Genomic DNA, 14,914 nt, shown 5'->3' on the forward strand with positions numbered 1-14,914 from the left:
ATGTTCGGGATCAAACAAATCCTTGGAACTGAGGCAGCAACTGGGTGACCATGGTGACAACACCACATGCCAGAATAGTGGTAGCTCGACTCTATTACAGTTCATGGCGTTCTGGAGTTCAGGGTGCAATTCTGGTGCCCTTTTGTAAGAAGTCTCTGTACATCCTTCCCATGGAATGAATGGGTTTTCTCCGATTTCCTCCCACAGTCCAAAGACATTCTGGGTAGGCTGATCGGTCTTTGCAATTTTTCCCATGATTAGGTTAGAGTTAAATCAGATTTGATGGGGGTTGCTGGGGCAGTGTGGCTCCAAGGGTCAGAAGAGCCTACTCCACACTGTATCACTAAATAAATAAAATGAACATTGCTCAGGGGAAAGAGGAGAAATCACTAACCATCCAAAGGGTTATTTCCCAAAGTCACCAGAAAAAGTGTGTCACATATGGCAGCAATTTAGAATAGTTGTACTCAAGTGAATGCAGCAACTGAACAACTATTACTTCACAGAGCATGTTAATTAAGGTGTAATTGATCAAAGATGATGATGACAATGAATTCCTTTATTAAAATTTACTCATCATTCTTGTAATATAATTAAGGACAAGAGTTTTTGTAAAAACAGTATTTTTTCTTAAAATATCAGTCCACTCAATATCTTTCAGCATACACTCTCTACTCATCAGCTTCTGAAAGAAGTCTATTGTAAATGTTTTTCATAACAGCAATTAGGTAGCAATGATAAAGTGTAAGTAGTTGTTCACTACTTATTTGCTAGTTTTTTATAATGGATGTTTGGGCTTGTTAATACAAAGATAAATTCCACAGTTCACTTCAAGTTACAATGGGTTGTTACAAGTTACAGTGTAATGAGAAGAATTTGGAGGGCAACAGGGAATGCTGCAACTGAGAAATGAATGGTTCTTCCAATGGACTGGCAAAGCCAATTGATTGAATAGTCTCCTTTAACACTTCATTTAATGCTTGACATCTACCAACATATAAATCTTCAGGGGAAAAAAACTCCAAAAGAACATTATGAAGTTAAATTAGCTTTCTATTTTTTGAGGAACCAAGTGGCAGAAACTATATTAACCCTAATATCTCCCAAGGTAATTTTGGATATAATTCACCATGTTGAAAGAAGAAAACCACCAAGTTTTTAATCAAAGTTTTCCATTCTTTAAAAAGGAGCTAAACTCAAATGGTATTGCATTGTAATGCTATGAATTAACTAATGTTATATCTCTTCATTAGCTGCAGTGGGTGTACAAAAATATTCTGGTTAAGTTACTAGGCTAGTATTCAGAGTCCAACATGATTGTACTGGAAATAAAAGTTTAAGTAAGACATACATTACAGCTGGTCAACTTAAATTCAATTAATGAAACAATTTTGGAACAAGAAGCTATTATAAATAATGAGCAAGAAACTATCAAACCACAATTAAAGAAAACTATTGAATTCATTTATGTACTTTAGGGAAGGAAATTTGCAATTTACCCGAATCTGGCCCATGACCTCTGATTAAATCTTGATTGATTTCTTAAATAGTCTGAAGAGCCATTCATTTCAGAAACAATCGAGATTGGGGAATAATCACTATCTGGCATTACCCAAATTCTGGAAGCAAATAATTTTTTTTAATTTTACAGACTTTTTATAAGAGTGGTAAATATGGTATAAAGCACTCTAAACACTGGTTGCAAACCTATTCATGTTCCTGATCCTGATCCTTTTGCGTTTGGGACCCCAATGCCCAGCCCAGCATCCAGACTTCAGTCCTGGCTGCATTCCTTATTTGTGCTGCGGATCCAGCTCATATTCTGGACCAATGAATGAACCTGATGGCACAAAAATCTGAATAGAAATAAAAATATATCCATAAATCCTCTTTTTTCAGCTGATGAAATTTCACCCAAAAAGTTACAAAGGTCTGGAACCTCTTGCCTGAAAGGGTGATGAGGTAGAAACCTTCATCACATTGAAAACAGACCTGGATGATTTGAAGAGCCAAGACCCACAGAGCTACTTACTGGGATCTGGGAAATGGGAATAAACCAAGTAACTCCATTTTTGACCAGTCTCATTTCAATGGGCCAAGAGAATTCAGTCTGTATAAAGGCGTAACACATGTGTATATATTTGAATATTAAGTTATGATTGCCCCTGAAGTCTCAAACTGTTTTAAATTAAGAGATAAGGAATATTTTCTTCAGTTACTTAGTTTCAATCTCTAGAAAGACTCCAACAATGAGAAATAACATTCATTCACCCATTTTAATCATAAACAGTATAAATATTCAGAAAAAAACTCATGTATCCACAGCATCAAGCATTTTTGTCAGAATATAAAAGTATTCGTACTTATCTTTTATAAATAAATAACATTCAGATCACAATCAAACACTATGTAATGTTAAAATATTAAAATCGTCCCGGTATGCCAGTACTATTGCTATGGTGAGAACATTCATTGATATACTAAAAGGGGGCAATACATGATCCAGTTCTGAAGAAAGTTCTGGTTCTTCCATTTATTTCATATATTCTCCAATATCACCTCTGTACTAACTGAGGAGCGATAAATATTAGAGCTTTGCAGGTGGTATAATGTTTATTTTTTATTTAGAGATACAGCTCAGAACAGGCCCTTCTGACTCTTCAAGCCGTGCAGCCCAGCAACACACCTAATTAACACTAACCTAATCACAGAACAACTGACAATGACCAAATAACTTACTAACTGATACATCTTTGGATTGTGGGAGGCAATTGGTGTACCCAGAGGAACCCCACATTGATCAGGAGCAGAACGTACAAACTCCTTACAGTGCCAGAATTGAACTTTTGAGCTCTGACTTCCTGAGCTGTTTTAGGATTGCACTATCCGCTAGGCTACTGTACCCACCCCCCTCATGGTAGTCATGGTAGTTCTTGCAGCAGTCCTCTTTTATCAACGCCTTTATTCACTACTCATGAAATCCGCTATGTCATATTTTATAGGCTGACATAGGTTGCACTGGAATGACCAAAGATGACTCACAAAACTCCGGTATTAGAAGGGGACTAGGAGGAAATTAAATTTGTTTTCATAAACTTTAAAGCCTTCAGTTACTAAATTGCTCCCAAGGTACAGGGTGGGAATCCCTGCAGAGTGTGACCTCTTGCCAATGCTCAGAGCTGCAATAACCAAGATTTAGCCCTGTTTACCACAGAACTCAGGCTTCTCTTGAAAATTAAAACATACTGATTTTAATCTGTTTCTTACAAGAGGATATCAGGATCTGTACTGGCTAGCTAACACACCTTACATCCCTGCCATTCATCTACAGCTGCAGTGAATGTGGTAGATTATAACAGTAGACTTCTATATTCCTTAGAATAGTCCAACAACATGAAATCTTAAACAAAATACATTTAATAAAAGAAATACACTGTATAGAGTATGTCCATTGTCATAATAAAGAGAAAGGTCAAATTAACAATTTAAACCTAGGCCCTTTATAACAATTAGAAAATGGAACTGCTTAAACTTTCAATTTTCAAAATATACATTCTGACACCTTACACTCTTGTTCAACCTACTGGCAGAGCCAATACTTTAATTTTCTGTTTCTACACCTGCATTTCTCATTATACAACAAAGGGCTCACATGTTTTCTACTTGAATAGTGGTGCTGAAACTAATAAACTCTGATAAAAAAAACCCATGCAGTCTCATATCATAAGACAACTTGTTTTTGTGCACTTCCAAAATTAATTGTATAGCTGTCAGCACAGAAACACACTACCTCTTCAGCCTCAACAATGAATGCTAAAAGAAAATAAAAATAACCATTTTTATCAAATTGCCAACTTAAAGTCTCTACTCTGTTCAGCTTTGTAATGTGCATTAATTTCATCTGGCAGCAATACTTTTGAGCTCTCTAAGTATCCTATCATAGCAGTAAATATATTTGCTGAGTAACTGGAAAACAGTGCTAAGTAACTGATGTTTTTGAATTACCAGAGAAAAATGTGAAGAGGTATGCTTACTGTTCAATGTGATTACTCCTCATTTTTCTTTGTCCATTACTCAAGATAAATTCACCATATAATCAATGCTATGACAACTCTGAAAAGAAAATCTCCTGCTATATTCAAACAATACTCTCAATGCTCCACACCATTGCTCTCAATAAAGTCACTCAAGTATTGCATTGGACTCCCTTCCAAGATATTTCGTAAACCTTTTCTTCAAAAGTACTCATCTCCTTATGATTACTCACTTCCATTAAACTTGTCATGGCACAAGAAAATTAATTTATCACCCTCCCCCACCCACCTCCTCATAGTCTTCCCTTGAATCTCTCCCACTGACAGTCTTCTTCACAATCATCTTATGAACAAGAAAATTAAGACCCCAAAACATCTCAACTAGTGAAACAGCATCTATAAACTAATGATGATCCCCACCATCCCCTAGTCTAATAAAGTATTTCAAATTACTGTGCAAATGCACAACTATTAATATAACTTCTTATAAATTTTAAGAAAATGCAGTATAATATCACCAAAAGATAAATCATTTTCTTTAAATAATAGTTACATCATGACTATAAGTTATTAAACATCTTGCTGCTCTCCTGTTTGGATTTGCAATGCATCACTTCATTAAATTTAATTAAAAAGAAAAAAATCCTGATTTACATGAAACATAATTAGATTTGATTTTCACATAATTTAAGTTTATGATTGTTATAATTGACATATCAACTGAAACAGAGTTTTATATTGACAACACACAGCACTGTCAAAAGAGAAAGATGGCAGACTTCATTGATTGGAATGAACAGAGAAGATCTATAAAAGTAAGCAATCCAGTCAGTGTTGAATTGAATACAATATTTTCCATCTTAAAATAACAATTTCTACCTTGATTAAAGTATCCCATCAAGATTAACATAAAATTAACATAAAAATGTGCTATCCCGCTTGATTGCTTCTGGATCTCAGTTCCGGGGGAAAGATTCCATAGCTTTAGATGATTCTTTGTGAGAATTACATCCAAAAATTATACCCAAGATATAAACGTACATGCAGCCTAAGTTCAGAAGTGAATCTGATGCCGAAACAAAACATGCTCAGATTTCTTGTGGGAAACAGAACTCCTCAGATTATCTTTGGAATCAATCTCTACTGCAAAACGGCTTTATACCAACACTCTACTTCTGGTGGAATGTATTGTCAAAAGAAAATTTCTCTCATCCCATTATTTTTGACACCAGACTGCAGAGCAGAGTAGTTTTCAAATTCTCAAAATTAGTTTTTTTTTTAAAAAAAGGCACCAGTTCTGTGTATAGGATAGCATATTGGAGAACTGAATTTGAAATTCTGGCCAGTGACGATCATAATTTCATAATTACAAATCCAAGGCAGAATTTTTCATCAGAATATGTCATTTGAAGATATAAATTGCTGGTGTTTTCACCTGGGATGGAGGAACTCTCACAAATGGAGGAGCCATTCCCAGCTCAGCTGAGCAGAACATCTCTGAACTTTGAGCACTATTGTTGTAAGGTCATTGGTCAGCCAATTGAAATGTTTACTGTAAGGCAAGCTGTTCTGACGGGGAAAAGAACTTAGGAAATAAAATTACAGTATTTCCTTACATTGTAAAGTGAGTTTGAAAAAAAAAGAACAATTTATATTTATAAAGCAACTCACCAGTATGGTCAGGCAAATTTGAGACAGATTCAGATTGCGAACTGATAAAAACTGTCCGAACACAAGTGAGTAACATTCCAGCAAAAAAAAATAATAATAAATTGTTCTAGCAGCAGCCATAAGCCTCAGAAATCCATCACCCAGGCTGGGTGGGAAGAAGTAGCTGTGCCAGGCAGGGTTCAGTGGTACAGAGAGGAGTGAAAGCAGAAGGGCATATGATGCCAAGGAGCAGCCATCTGAAAGTTCAAGTGGCAAAGTGGTAAGCTAGCACCAGGGTTAAGGTCAGGAATGCAAAGAGGCAAAAGACGAGGGAAGAGCGAAACAGTTGGAGCACGTGATATGGCGAGCACAAGGGAGGAAGCAACACTGCAAGAGGGTGCACAAGAAAATGAGAGACTGAGTTTCAGCCACAGATTGCGAAGCATTGTGTGACTGAGTGTTCAGTGGGGATCGAAATTGCATGTGCGCAGATGAATGACAGATAAACGAGAATGACTGCAAAAAACAATTATTAAACAGAAGAAGTGGAGTTGTGAGATGGACAAAAAGGAGGATGATAGGGACAGAGAGGCACACACAACAGGTAGCTGAAAGTGAAAAAAACAGAGAAAGGGAAGGAGACAGCAAAAAAGATAGTTACATGGATTGTAGGGGTATGGAGGGTGATGGTCCTGATGCAAAACGATGGCAACGAACAGCTTAAATAGTTCTGCATGGACTAGACAGGCCAAAGGGCCTGTTTCTGTGCTGTACTTTTCTATGACTCTGAGATAGCAAAACAAAGAGGAAAAATAGAATGTCAGTAGGAATAAGTATTTTGTGCCATATACTTCAGAGGAAATCTTAGAAAATGTAAAATTTCTCTTTGTTTACAAGGGACTATGTTCTGCAAGTGAAATGATGACTTTTGTAACCTTAGAACTCCAAGATCACTGGTTAATGTTAAGGCAATTGTGAGAAAGAGTTTACAAAGTACTGCCTTTATAGTATTAAAATCATTCTCATTTTTTCTTGATCATGTATGTTGCATCCCTTCATATCTAATCTATACTGAGACCTGGACACACAAAGTGGAGGAACGTTAAGGACAGCAAGGCAAGATTTAATTTTGTATAAATGTGAGAGAAAATTAATGATAAACAGAATTGCTGTGCTTTCTGTTTCCTGGTATATTGTATGACACGAGAGACAACAGAAAAAGGTTTGAGTTAGATAAAGGACAAGGAACACTATTTTGAACACACCGTTCATTCTATTTCTGATTTTATACCCAGCAGCTGTTCTCTAACTGAAGTCAAAGATATTTTGCCTTCTTTTCACTTTACAATGTCCCTGTAATTTTAAATAAAGCTGGATCAATGCAGCCTAGTTGGTCTTCAACTATGCAGGAAACCTGTCTTTAAACACATTTGCTTACACTTAACAATAATTTACTAACTTACCATTCAAATGATCTGTAATATACCACAACCTGATACAACATGCATCTCAACCACATTATACAATTACTTCTTTCTAAAAAGGTCCTCATAACAATGTTCCTAACATGATCTTTTAGAGAATTTGATATACAATTGTGAAATGTGATGGTACAGGGAAGGAGGCTTGCTTAGGTTGCATTGAGATCTCTGGAACTTTTGGTGAATAATGTGCAGTATTCTATTTACAAATATCCGCTGAATACATGCAAGTCCTTCCACCTCTTCATTATTAATCAACTCATTGTTCTTCCACTTCACTTAACAGAATTATTTAACAATGTACTTGAATATCTGGAGACTTGAATAAAATATCGCTTCTAAACAGTTATTTCTTACTCATGACCCTGTGTTTGGCCGAAATCCCTGTTTGGCTGATATTAACCTCGCGGATCAACTCAAAAAATGTGCAGTATTCAGAAGTTTGTGAGGTTGGTTGTAAAGCTCGGTCATTAAGAAAAGGCCAACAGTATGATGAAAGCTCAGTCAATGGGAGAATTTGGGAGACAGAATTTGCAGTTTCCTTCATAGTCAAGTGTTTCATTCCATCACAAGGCCATCAGATTTCTTGAAAACGGAGGTGGACACAGAATGTTGTATGCCATAGAAGCCATTTAACAAAGAGCTTGGTGACAGAGCATTCAGAGTACTCCTCTTATTTCCAGTCAGATGATAAAATCTTCAAAGGATCTCCCAGATTAAGCCATTGGTAAATAAGATGAACACAGAAGAATCACTTTGACCACAGATTGTGAAACTTCTGCTTCTATTTTGGAACTGAGTACTTGTCTACCCAGTTGCTTGCCAAGTCATTTGGAAAACATTAACTGTACCATATCGACTTCTCCTCAACTTTCAAACCTGTTTGCCCAGTGATTGAAAACTCAAGTTACAATAATAGAGAATCACTGCTCAATCCATGTCCATTTGGCAGATAGGGAAAATTCACAGCGATCTTCGATCTTTTAACTGTCCAGATCCTGGATCCTGTACTATCTTCCATTGGATAGATGATTGTGTCCTTAAGAACTTCAGAATTACAGCATTCCAAACCCTTCACTGCCTTCATTAATGGCCAGTTTTAGCATTTTATGCAGCTCTTCATAGGAATCGTAAGTTGGAAGGCACAACTGGTTAAAACTAGAGATGCAAACAAAGAATTGTCGGTCCAAAAATTAATTGCATTGAATCAGCTTCTTTTTTTCTCCGTTCTCATTAAAATGCTTGACTTTCGCTGCTAGTTATCAACATCTTTTTACGAAATGTCAGCAATAATAATTGTCCTTATTTACATGTTGAGACGATCAAATTTAATTATCTTTTTATTAAAAAAAAGATAGTTAATTATATATTAAGTGCCTTGTACAAAGTTTATATTACCCGTTATGTCTTTTTTCTCTCATTTCTATATTACCCCTGCTTCTGCTCTCTTCATTCTCCCTTTCATTGCCTCTCATATTACTTGTTGTTTTGTCCTCAACACTTTCCTCTTAGCCTCCTCCAATTTAGTGCTCCAATTCACAGCAAGGAATAAAATTATCTCTTCATCAAATTACAACAATGTGCTGACATTGGAGAGGCTTCAAAGGAGTTTTATGAAAATGATTCTGGGATTGAAAAGCTTGACACATGAGGAGCATTTGTGGTTCTGGGTCTGTACTCATTGGAATTCAGAATAATGAGGGGTGACCTCATTGAAACCTATCAAATGTTGAAAGGCCTCAATAGAGTGGATATGGAGAGGATGTTTCTAATGGTGGGTAAGTTTAAAACCAGAGGACACAGCCTCAGAATAGAGGGGTGCCCTTTTAGAACAGATGAAGATGAATTTCTTTAACCAGAGAGTGGTGAATCTATGGCGTTTGCTGCCGCAGGCAGCTGTGGAGGTGAAATCATTGGTATATTTAAGGCAGAGGTTGATAAAATTTGTTACCATTCAGGGCACGAAGGGATACGGAGCGATGGCAGGAGATTGGGGCTGAAAGGGAAAATGGATAAGCCACGATGAAATGGCGGGGCAGAATCAATGGGCCAAATAGCCCAATACTGCTTCTATATCTTATGATCTTACTTCAGTGCATTGCCAATGGAATCTAAGTCCTTACCACCATCTTCCTCATAACCACTTGGAGATGTGGTTGTGGGTGATGGTTCAGGTGGAAGAAAAAAAATTACGTTGCCATTTTAAGAAGTTGACACTACCATATGTGACATTCACCCACATCTGTACGCATAGTCACATGCTATTTGCTAAAACACTTACCATGTATGGGCTGTGGGCAAGGAACTCTGCGTGGGTGCTGCAATGATCTGAAAAGACGGGCACATTGCCACAAATCCTCCTGGCGGCAGCTGGGAAGAGCCCGTTGTGAACTGCAACAACCGAGCAAGTTCTTCTTGAGTGAAACTGGACACCACCGTCCAGAACCACTTCATTACCTGTGATGGAGGTCAGGGAGGGAGAGGATGCAGAGACAGGGGCAGTAGGGAGAAAAAAATACAGATGATTTAAGACTTTAGTGAAAAATGATTGATGTTTTCTATGCCACAAACCTGGCAGCAATTTTGACAAGTTAGATATCAAAAATGACCATCTTTTCCCTTATAGTGATTCAACACCAAATCATTGAGTCCTGCAGCCTAGCTACTAAGCCTTTGCTTACCTCAAACAGATCTGCTAACAACAATCAGATCCTTCAAGCAACTGTGACCTGATTGGGAGTGTCTGACCTCAAACAGCAAAACCACTCTCAAACATCTTCTGACAGACGGCAAGTCACACTCCAGAAATCCATCTTGCACAATTAGAATCATAGAATCGTACAGCAAAGAAACAGTTATATTTTCCACACAAAAGAGATAGTACCAAAGGCCTGCACAATTTTAAATGACTTGCTTATCTTACAATAAAGACTCTTCTAGTTAAGGCCCCCAAACTCATGAAGTATCACACCAAGTCCTTCAGCCCACTGTTTACTAGATTTTCATCATTTAAGACTTTAGCTTGGAGCTTTCTGGGAACCAGTAGTAGTCTGAATTTAGACCAAGCATATTTTTAAGAGACAACTCGGTTTCTGAAAATGGCTTTGTCCTGGTCCTTGTGACTCTGAGCAGGGTCTCTCAACTATAATTAGCATTATGCAGTACTGTCCAAATCAGGTTAATCAACAGAAATGTTTTGACAGCCGGTTAAACCATGCCTTTGGAATGAATCAGCTATCGAAGAATGTCAACATTTGTGACTATCCCGACTAAATGCCTGCAACTTCCCAGCAATTATGATGGCAACTGGAGCCTTTAGAACTGGGGACAAGCTCTCAAGAGAAGACAGCAATCATTGAGGTGGAGACAATAAGTTTCTTTAACAGGAGCTGGAAGTTTGTGACATTTTCTACCTTAGAGGTTGTGGATAATCATTTGCTGATGAACGGTTGATATCAATAGATTTCAAGACACTCCGGGAATCAGAGGATTTTAGGGATCATTTGGGGAAATAGACAAGATACAAATTCAACCATCATCCCATTGAATTGCAGAACACCTCAAGGGTCCATATAACCTACTCTTGTTTCTTATGAATACAAGAATAGAACTTTAAATTAGGAATGCTATTAGATAAATGTTCATCTACTCATTGATATAGTTAGATTGTATATACAGTTTAATATTAAATCAAATATATTTTGCTCTTTGGAACATGCTGTTGAGAGCCTCCATCTTCAGCCTCTTATTGGTTCCCACCTACCTTAAAAGGCATCAGTCATACTGGTGCCCAAGAAGAGTACCTGGACAACAGCAATATCTGTCAGGCTGCTGTTTATTGATTACAGATCAACAGTCAACACCATCATCCTTTCAGGACTAATCAACAAGCTTCAAAACATGGACCTCTGTACTTCCTTCTGCAACTGGATCCCTGACTTCCTCACTGGGAGACCACAGTTAGAGCAGATCAGTAATGACGCCTCTTCCTTACTGACAATCAACACGGACATATCTCAAGGATGTGTGCTTAGATGTGATTGTGGACTTCATGAGTGGATGTTGGGAGAACACACACCAGTCCTCATTGAGGAGTCAGCAGTGGAAATGGTTGACAGCTTCAAGCTCCTGGACCCAACTCATTGATGTAATCACAAAGACACACCAGCGGCTCCACTTTGTTAAGATTTTGAGGAAATTTGGTACGCTATCACAGGGTCTAGCAAATTTCCACGGAAGTGGCATGAAGAGCTTTCTGACTGGTTGCATCACCACCTGGTATGGAGGCTCCAATGCACAGGATTGAAAAACGCTACAGAGGGCTGTAAACTCAACTAGCTCCAGCACAGGCACAAGCCTCCCCACTACTGAGGACATCTTCAAAAGGCAGTGCCTCAAGAAGGTGGAATCCATCATTAAGAACCATCACCATCCAGGACACATCTTCTCATTATTACCAATAAAGGGAGAGTCTAGAAACATTGGGCACAGCCTCAGAATAGGAATAAAATCATCTCAGAATGGATGAAGGGGAATTTCTTTAGCCATAGGGTGGTAAATCAGTTGAATTCATTGTAACAGACAGCTGTGATAGCCAAAACACAACTGAATAATTTAGCAGAAACAATGGTGCAAATGGCCTAATTCTGCTCCTATGTCTTATAGTCTTACCATCAAAGAGGTGGTACAGGAGCCTGAAGAAGCATACTCGATGTTTTACGAAAAGCTTACTCCCATCTCATGTTTTTTTCTGAACTATCCATAAAACCATGCACAGTAGCTCACTATATCTAATTTTGCCCTATTATTCTATTTGGTGATGTAACTTACTGTAATTCTGCTCCTATGTCTTACAGTCTTCTAGTAGTTTTTACTGCTGCCACAAAACAACAAATTTCATGACATACGTAAGTGATAATAAACTCGGTTCTACATTCTACCATTTCACAATGCAAGCAGGATGTTGTATACAATTTCCAATAAACACAAAATTAGCTTCTACTGCTTGATTCTACTCTATGTATCTCTTATGATAGCTTCATTTCCTTATAACATTGGACGGTCTGGTCTGTACCAACCACACCCCTGTAGCTCCCCGTTTCGTTAATACCTAGGCTTACCTTCTCTCGGAAATGCCAGGACCCTCCAACAATAACAGCATGAGTCTTGAAATCAGGTACATTGATATTTCCAGTCCCACACATTAATAGCTGGAGGTTAAAAAACAGCAAGAGTAGCTTTGTTAACTTGATTGAAAAGGTGAAATGGATCATACTACAATCAAAATTTTCATTGCTATCAAGAAACTAGATGACTTGCCACAATACCGTTCAGAGTTCAGGCATTAAAAATAGGTGCATTATCAATTAGAATTAATAGCCAAAGGAGGCAGTGAAGAGAAGCAATTAAAGACGAACAGATTTACATAGCCTGCTTACGATAAAATTAAGGTCAGCACACAGAAAATAATGGAGGAACTCAGCAGGTTAGATAGCATCTAGGTAAAGGAATAAACAGTTGATGTTTTGGTCTGAGAGCTTTCCATCAAGACCCTTCATGTTTATTCTCCTCTATCAATGCTGCCTGACATGCTGAGTTCCTCTAGCATTTTGTATGTGTTACTCAGGTTTTCCAGCATTGCTAAATTAAGCTATTTATAATTGAACAGTTCAAAAGGAAAATATGTGAAAATGTTCGGGTTTTTAATAAATTATTCAGCGACAGGTTGAATATTAAGATGGGAGTTTTAAGGGACACTGGCTGCAAGAAATAATTGAAGGAGCTACAGGAGTTCCATTACATTTCCACTTCGCAACATAAATTTTAAATAGTGGAAATGTAATACCAGCAATATGCAAAGGGGAAAGAAAGACTAATGCTTCAGATGCCACAGTGTCTGTCCCTTTCAGGGGCTATCCATAGTTCCACCTCATCCATAATGTCACAGTGCATAAGCTCAAGTTTTAACATAGACGGGTGAGAAATGAAGATGCAGCAAGTTACAAAGGTAGGGAAACACATATGCAAACAAATTCTTTTTTTAAAAAATTAGTAAAGCCAGATTTAGTGATACTAAAAAATAAGGCAGAAAAAAAAAGTTGGGAAAAGAAAGGTTTTCAACTGTAAAAAAGAATGTTACAGCTATAACATAATTATACAAGTACTTAATTTCTTGAATGGTAGAAATGAGGTAGAGGAACAAAAAAGTCTTGTGAACATTTGAAGATATCTCCGTCTCCAAAATGCTGTCTGCGTCAAACCAAATTGCAATTTATGGGACTTCGTCTTTAAGGCCGACATTGCAGATCAGTTGTCAGCTGACGCTATGCTTCCACAGTAAAAGTCTAGTCAAGCCTTGCATATACAGTCCTTAAATCCTCAATCAACTGAGACTGAGGTTTGATAACAGGCAGCTGCTGTTGCCTCTTGGGCCAGAGATTAGTATCTAGCATTGTTGGCACATATTGCCATCTAGTGGCAGAAAGTATTTCATTCAAGAATGCTTGAAATAATATCATAATCTTCATAGCAAAAGTGAATGATAATTCCATTCAAAATGCAGTACTCCTTGAGTTTCCTAAAATACTGTCCCAGCAGAAAGAAAGATTTTGTTCAACTATGGTAACCTTAAAAGCACTGAAAAAACTAGATTAGCCTGAACTTAACATCGCATTTCCTTGGAATTTATGTAAATATATAACACATTGATGAGACCATATTTGGGGTATTGTGTGAAGTTCTGGTTACCTACCTACAGGAAAATATTAATAAGATTGGAAGAGTACAGAAGAGAAAACTTACAAGGATGCTGCTGTGACTTGAGAACCCGTATTATGACAGTCTTTGGGGAAGCAAGGTAGTGTAGTGATTTGCACAACACTATACAATCCTGGCAACCCAGATTCAATTCCTGCGGCTGCTTGCAAGGTTTCCTTCCACAGTCAAAAGACCTACTGGTTGGTAGGTTAATTGATCATTGTAAATTGTCCCGTGATTAGGCTAGAATTAAATCAGGGGGAATGCTGAGAATTTAATGCTCTGCTGCAGAAGGCAGTGGAGGCCAAGTCTCTGGATGCATTCAAGAGAGAGTTAGATAGAGCTCTTATAGATAGTGGGATCAAGGGATATGGGGAGAGGGCAGGAACGGGGTACTGATTGTGTGTGATCAGCCATGATCACAGTGAATGATGGTGCTGGCTAGAAGGGCCGAATGGCCTGCTCCTGCAACTACTGTCTATTGTGGCTCAAAGGATGGAAGGACCTATTCTGCGTGACAAACAGACAGTCCCATTGGCGACCACAAAACTCTTCTATTCCCTTTACCATTGAAACCCCTACCATGATAACTCTGCCACACTCTTCTCTCCTGAGCAACAAAGCTACCCACGGTGCCCCATTGCTAACAGCATGCAAAGCGCTATAAGTGCATTCTCTAAATTAGCTGAACTGACAGTTAAGCTAAATATTCTCTAACATATTTGAAGACAAAGTATATTTGGGCAATCTGAAAGTTAATAATTTTAAAGCTGTATTAATGATCCCAACAGCCAAAACACCTGAACTTTCAGCATAAATTATAATGTGTCATAAAAGGGGGAGCTAAAACCAATGTCAGTAAGAGGCCGAAGCTGTGGCTCTATTATAAATAAATGACTATTTAAACCAAGGAATGGTGCTCCTATAATCCTGCAGAATCATCAGCTCATTTCTTTATTTACAATAAATTCAGTGAAGGTTGTTGCTAAACTA

General features: G+C 37.8%; 1 protein-coding gene across 7 annotated transcripts in view; it reads right to left on the minus strand.

Moving 5' to 3' along the window:
* Positions 1 to 540: 540 nt before the first annotated feature.
* The window catches only part of arel1 (apoptosis resistant E3 ubiquitin protein ligase 1), a 91,823-nt gene continuing 77,449 nt past the window's right edge, over positions 541 to 14,914 (minus strand). For 6 of the 7 annotated variants that reach the window (XM_059962129.1, XM_059962136.1, XM_059962123.1 and 3 more), the window contains 3 exons: positions 12,286 to 12,375; positions 9,447 to 9,622; positions 2,258 to 8,323 (listed from right to left, as the gene is read on the minus strand). In XM_059962129.1, the coding sequence (XP_059818112.1) occupies positions 8,221 to 8,323; positions 9,447 to 9,622; positions 12,286 to 12,375 (369 nt within the window). In that variant the 3' untranslated portion in view covers positions 2,258 to 8,220. Of the gene's footprint in view, positions 1,857 to 2,257; positions 8,324 to 9,446; positions 9,623 to 12,285; positions 12,376 to 14,914 lie in introns of those variants that run through there. The other variant, XM_059962153.1, reaches the window with a different exon arrangement.

Source organism: Hypanus sabinus, chromosome 2 (assembly GCF_030144855.1).
Source record: "Hypanus sabinus isolate sHypSab1 chromosome 2, sHypSab1.hap1, whole genome shotgun sequence".
NCBI classification, from domain to species: Eukaryota; Metazoa; Chordata; class Chondrichthyes; order Myliobatiformes; family Dasyatidae; genus Hypanus; species Hypanus sabinus.